Genomic DNA, 7,025 nt, shown 5'->3' on the forward strand with positions numbered 1-7,025 from the left:
GGATTTTTAATGCATATTTCTTGTGAAATACGCACTGATTTTTTTTTTAACATGCTAACAACAAGTATTTATCATTTGTTATTTTTGCATGTTTTATGTGTTAGAAGCACTGGCACAGGATTGTGCTGTTCTGTGCGTCTAAGGTTGGAGGGGTTAGTCATGGTACCCTGTACTGGTGTTCACAGTGCAGTGCTTAATATTTTGTCTTTTTTTCCACAAATGAGTCATGGGTGTTGAATGTGGGGTAGAAATACGAGGGTCTCTGCTGTCCACCTCCCTTTACCTCTTGATTTTTGTCATTTTGTCTTATATTTTATTAAATCATTTTGTATGTTTCAGTGGTTGTGTTTGTGATGTGATTTGAGACATTGTGAGAAGTAGTGTATTGACTGACTTTTTATTATTATTATTATTAATTGCATGTTTGAATAAAGTGATTCTTGTTATTACAGTCTATATCTTCATGCTCACTCTCACCCTGCCTTTGGCAACGAACCTGTGTGCCCATCTATAGGGCTGTTCTGTTCCGGTGTATTCCGGGTGGTGTAGTCAACTATAGAATTTCTGTTGTTACTGGTAACCTCTTATACCTGATCACTTACTGCCACACGTGAAAACATTCAAGAATTGACTTGTTGCCTGCTGACATTGTACTTTTTTTTTTTTTCTTTCTGTCTTTTTTTTTTTTTTGATTGAATAATGTGTTGAGTTTACTTTGATTAAAAATCTGTTTTAAGAGTTAAAGATGATTTTGTGACAGGTTGGATACATTAAGGCTCTACAATCTACGAAGGCTTACTTCAAACCTATAAAGTGAATCACTTTTTCATTATGTTTTCTACAATAACACAGGCATGAAGGCTGAACCACCCCCCCCAGTTATCTCTACTAATTGTTAACCCTTACTAAGGTCCTCAAACATTCATTACTGGAGTCATTAAACATGTTATGTTACAAAATGAAAGTTTGAAAAGGTTCTCACATTCTGTTCGTCTCCCTCCTGCCAGACTTTAAGGTTGACAGTCACATCAGAAAGAGTTGTACTAAAGCCCACCTGTACTGGATCCCCCTCCACATTTATTATCATTTTTGGAACCAGTAACACTGCTATACAAGACAGAAAAAAATGGGAAGTGATCCAGGTAAGCTATTTCAGACATCTCTCCTTTTTTTTTTTTTCTAGTAAAAATAATGGCAAAAATGCTCAACTGTCTTTCCTGTTGAAGGTTGCTGGTAGCTGTGCCCATGATTTCTGGCCATCACAGTTTGTCTCTATTCGGATACTATAGTCAGAGTTGGAGGCCAAGTCATGGGTGAGGTCACACCAGTTTTCAATGATCTCTTGGCAGTCATATGCATCCACCCATGTTGCGTTAAGATTGTATAACTCATACTCCCTACAATGACAGTCAGATATGAGTTTATATACATATATATATATATATATATATATATATATATATATATATATATATATATATATAGAGAGAGAGAGAGAGAGAGAGAGAGAGAGAGAGAGAGAGAGAGAGAGAGAGAGAGAGAGAGATTTTTCAGACAGGAGTCAATATTAACACAATAATAATAAAAAAAGTAGATGACAATATTTTTAAGTGAAATAAATTAAAATAAATTATAATAAATTAGTTTACCTTTATTTATTTACCAGGCAAAATAAGAAAGTATTTTTGCAGTGACTACCTGATGCTTGAAGTGATGGGTGGACCTTAAGCTTGTTAAATACTTGTTTTGCCTGTAGGACTGTTTTTTTTTTTTTTTTTTTGGTAACGTCAAAGTGCAAACTTCATCTTGCTCAAAACTGTATTTTGCAGTCTACAAATTTGTTCATAGACTGACAGAAATGTGCAGTGCTGATACTGAATTGAATGAACATTCAACTGATTTAAGATTAATAAATGTGGGTATTTTTGCTTACCCTTGAAACTGCACAGAGTAGTTAGCCATGGAACAGGATGCTTGCAAGAGGCTCCATTTAAGGATGTGCTTCATATTTACAGAATGCATTGAGGCATTCAGAGTTATGGATAGTGATCTTGAATCTGAAATGCATGGCCAATATTAACATTTGTCATTCATTTGGTAAAAAACTAGAATAATCTCACACACAAATACTGATCAGCATGTTCAAATGTATGTATTTTCAGAATGGCAAACCTCAAATTTATTGCATAAACATTTCAGGAACATAATACTAGTGCCAAACTCGAAATTAAGTTCACTTTAATGAAAGGTAAAGATGCTAATGTTCAGTTAAATGTTTCGAAATAAGTAACATTTACAGTAATTGACAAATATATGACTGGGGTGGTATAAAATAATGCAACAGAAAACTATGCAAAGGATCAGTAAGTATCAGAAAACTTCAGATAATCAGTTAAATAAATACTTGTGTGTGAATTTAAATTATGTTTTACTAACAAGGTTCGGGAGGAGCACGATCAGATAATCATCCAATTTGGCACAGGTGCATCTCGTTTAGCTAACCATCTTAACTAGCATAACAAGTGTTTATATATAAGCAGCCTTCCTACCTCCTGTCCTACGACAGTTTTTCAACATTCCTCCTCCACTTCAACTTCTCACTTCTAATCTATTTTTATCCCAAATTAGGAATAGGGGAGTTCTTTGGGTTTGGGCTATGTTCCAGGTCTGGACCCCTCCCCCAGGACAGCACGGCAAAATATGCTTACCTTACCTAAGTTTTGGCAACTCAGCTGCTGGTATTTTACGATAAATGTCATAGATTTCTTTACAGTGTGTGATAAGAAAGAAGTGTTAAATTACATGCCTCACAATTGTAATGCACAGTGACTGAGAGGTTATACTTACAGTTAATGGTAAAGTACAGAAGCAGAGGAAACAGAATCTTATTCAAACCACTGCTCATAACCTCTTCTCCTGTCTCTGTGAACACTAGACTCCTCTTCCTTTGGCAAAACCCGAAAACCAGAGTGCAGGGTTTTCCCACTCTCCCTTTTTTAAGTAAAATGACCTCTGAAAATCACGCTGATGTGAAAAGGAAGAGTCTCGATCTCCATGACTGGATGTGTCTTCATGTTATCTGCACCTCTAAACATACCTGTGTACTAAATGAAAAACTTGACATGGAAAATGAGAAGGGTGCAAAGAACAGCATAACTTGTTGGGCAAGATACGTCATGTCCACTAGAATGAACCTGTAAGACCTGTTTGAAAATTACAGTTGCATGTGGTTTATGAAACTATATGAAAGTATGTCATACGGGGGGTGGGGGGGGGGGGTTGCAGTAATCAAATATTAACTATTATTAAGAAATTTTATAAAATAAAAATAAATACAATTATTTCAGATCCTGGGTGCCCCCTGCCCCTTTAATCAGCACTGCTAAGATAACCTTCCGATATACCACCACCACCCACCCCCAAAACCCATTTTCAACAAAGGGGGACCCCCAAACCATCCCACTAAATGGCTGCACAAACATAATTAATATTTAAATACAATTTGAAAGACTCCAAACAACCACCCAAGCAGATAAGTTTTTGCCAGCAATTAATTGTCACATAAAATGTAAATGTTTACCCTGTAGATGGCAGAAGAGCGCCTTGCAGGCAGCCTCTGGCACAAACAGAATTGTAATTAAGAACACCTAAAATGAGTTTTATTCTGAATGTGATGAAAAATACTGTTTGTTGTCTGATGAGGACCAATAAAGCCATATGTACCAGATATATTAATATGTAAAATAATTAATGTAAAACATAATTTAATAATAATTATTATTATTATTACTATTATAATTGTAATGGTTTAAATTAATATTTTCAAAGAACATAGTCAAATCTACAACCATCTAAGGTACAATTCCTCTCTTCATTTCCAATTATGACCACTAATATCACAAAAAAGTTGTGTTGTTTAAAATCCAAGATTTTAAATCTGCATTATGGATTAGTAATATAAAATATGACATTAGTAATATAAAATACTAAATGTATTATTATTATTATTATTATTATTATTGACAATTTAATTGAAAGAAGAATTTAATTCAAATTCAGTTTGATTAAAAGAAGAATCCCTGTAAATATATTTTATGACACATTTACAGGCATGTGAATATATACATATTTAATTTCCTATATTTGAAATGAATATTTGTATTAACAGCAACACTGTGCATTCAATCTCAATGATTTCACTGTGTGTAAAACCTGTGCCTATGGAGGACTAAGCCTACAAAAATAATAAATAAATAAATAAATATGCAAATAAATAAATAAACCATTCTTGTTTAAATGCATATATAAATAATTAAATGTGTGATGAAAGTAGCCAAATAAATTAAATAAATTGGTGGGCAAATGGGAAATGTTTAAGGAAATGCTAAACTCATCTTAACTCTTTTCTTTTAATCACTCATTTACAGTGTTGGGCAAGTTACTTCAGAACTGTAATGCGTTATTTATTACTTGTTACTGTCATTTCAAAGTAATTTGTTACATTACAATATTACTGTATTTAAAATGTAAGGCATTACACTACTATTGCATTACTTTTAAGTTACTCTCACCAAAATAACTGCAAATATGGATTTGGCAATCTAAATGTAGCTCATGATGCTCAATTAGCTCATTACACATTCAGTAGAAGGTGATGTGGTATCCGACTGAGCTTGGATTGTGGTTAAAAACAGTAAGATATAATAGCCACAGTGATGGCTCATGGTGCAATACAAGGAACAATCGTCGCAAGAACAGACAAAATGTCAAAGTCTGGCAAACTCTGATAGAAATACTGCAACTTTAACTTTATTATTTCATAATAACATTAATTGAACTGTATTGTATCTTAATGTCAAAAGATATGACAAGATAGTACAAAATTAGCATTTTTATGCCTTTATTGTTTTACAGCACAAGGCACAGTTTATGCTTCATAGAATAAGATTAGCCCTAAGAGATATGACTTCATCTCAGAAACGTAACTAAAATTAACATATGGCAAATTGTAGCTTTCAATAAAACTGTCCAGAGATAAAAAAACAAAAAACACAAACCTCTTAAATCACAGCTAGACAATGACTATTAGCTATATGAGGCTTACAAGTCACATTTTCAAATGAAAATAACAAAATCAAAGTGCTTTTAATTATATTGAAGTGCTTCGGCCTATTAAAGGGATTACTTTAGCCTGAACTCCAACCAGAAAAAAAACAGCAATACAGGACAAAAATGTAAACAGACTGTAACTACCAAATACACAAACAGAGGCAGCATATTGTCAAGCAAGGCCTGTACAACTGACATATATAGTGTGTGTGTGTGGTCTGCTAACCTTCTTGACTGAAATATCTGTTAAAGCGCATCAGAAGAAGGCGCTGAAAGCGCCCATCACTAAGACGGTTGCGTTTTGGGGTGAGCAAAAGACTGCCAAGACTGACAAGTCTTTCTACTGGTGCACTGGAAGGTGTTGGTGCATTGTAACGGAGTGGGAATTTTTTTTATTCTTGGAAACAGATGAAGACTTTCCATCACAGGGGCAGAATTCAAGTAAGATGTTACCTCTGTTTCCACTGACATGAGTGCATCAGCTGAGACATTCACCTGTTCATCAAAAGAGAAAAAGTCCTCCTCACTTGGGGCAACAGCAGTAGGTGGAGGGGGATCGGGCATCAGGGCTGCAGGTTCCTCTGTTAGGGTGTGACACTCCGTTGTAAGGAGGAGAGTGATGTGGTCTCTTCTGGTTTCCTCTTTTACCCAGCGCAGCTTAAACTTGGGCAGTGAGACAGAAGCCAGTAGTGCAGCTTTGGAATCAATTATTGCAGCAAATCTAGTTTTGATTACTCCCACAATAATGTCAGGCAACCCAGTGGTCATTGGTGATAGACCATTTTTAAGCGCCAAGGTTTTGGCCATAAGCACCTCTAGTGTTGGTTGAAGCGTGCCATAAAAACAAGTCTCCTCTCCCTGTAGAATGTCCAGCGCAACAGTAAAAGGCTTCATAATGGCACAGTAGTCCTTAAGAAACTGGTATTCCCTGTCGTTCATACATTTAATCTGAAACTTTGTGCAGAGATTATTAATGTCAGTGAGAGGCATTTCTGTGATTCTTGCATAGGCATCATAAAATGAGTTCCACCGTGTCACTGTGGGGACAATCAACTTTTTATCACTAACCTCTTCAACGCACTCAGCTGCAACAGTGGAGCGGCTGGACTTTGTCCACAGTGCAGGACATTTGGCTGTAGCACTACGGTAGACTGCTCTTGATTCTGGATTGGTTGCAAGCCATTTATCCACCTCATTGTTTGCAACTATATTCAGTGTGTGGGCTGCACACCTCTGGTGGGGAGGCAGTACACATAGCCCAACCTGGGCATCTTCATCATCAGCGCTATTAAGCACACTGTGAAGGTCTGTGAAGTGCACTTCCTATTCGCCACTGTCCTCCTCCACTTCTTCCTCCTCCTCCTCCTCTTCGGACTCAACATGCTGATACTCCTTAAATGCCTTCACAAAGTTGCTACCGTTATCGGTCACACATGCCATGATTTTGTCATGAGTTAGGCCATATTCTGAGAAAATGTCCTCAAGCTCTGTAGCAATTCTATCATAAGTATGGCGACCCCTGAATCTTCTACAAGCTATTGCCGCCTTCCTCCGTTTCAAACTTTCATTGTCGATCCAGTGCACTGTGACCCCAAGGTAGCTTCTGTTATTTGCGCACCAAAGATCAGCGGTGGTGGTCTTTTTGAGTTCCCTTGTCATGACTGCGTATGCTTTATCCAAGTCCTTTGAGAAGGTTTTTCTACTTGGAAGTACATGCTGAAAATATAAGAAAATAACCAGATATCAAATTCAATGGTCATAATAATAAAACAAAATATTACTAATGTTTAGTGTGTATTTATTATTCATTATTAGGTGTTAATTACTATTGTGACCTTAGCTAATGGGCCTTACAATGTACACAACCCTAATGCAACCAGCTTTGGTCTTATTTAAAGCTAGAAAGCTTATACAAT

At 36.1% G+C, this 7,025-nt stretch overlaps 1 protein-coding gene across 3 annotated transcripts in view; it reads right to left on the reverse strand.

Moving 5' to 3' along the window:
• Positions 1 to 3,114, reverse strand: part of crfb16 (cytokine receptor family member B16) — a 28,978-nt gene extending 25,864 nt beyond the window's left edge. For 2 of the 3 annotated variants that reach the window (XM_059563954.1, XM_059563952.1), the window contains exons 1-4: positions 2,848 to 3,114; positions 1,934 to 2,057; positions 1,210 to 1,397; positions 983 to 1,107 (exon numbers count right to left, since the gene is read on the reverse strand). In XM_059563954.1, the coding sequence (XP_059419937.1) occupies positions 983 to 1,107; positions 1,210 to 1,397; positions 1,934 to 2,057; positions 2,848 to 2,905 (495 nt within the window). In that variant the 5' untranslated portion in view covers positions 2,906 to 3,114. The remainder of the gene's footprint in view (positions 1 to 982; positions 1,108 to 1,209; positions 1,398 to 1,933; positions 2,058 to 2,847) is intronic. The other variant, XM_059563953.1, reaches the window with a different exon arrangement.
• Positions 3,115 to 7,025: the final 3,911 nt, after the last annotated feature.

Source organism: Carassius carassius, chromosome 12, assembly GCF_963082965.1.
Source record: "Carassius carassius chromosome 12, fCarCar2.1, whole genome shotgun sequence".
Taxonomy (NCBI): domain Eukaryota; kingdom Metazoa; phylum Chordata; class Actinopteri; order Cypriniformes; family Cyprinidae; genus Carassius; species Carassius carassius.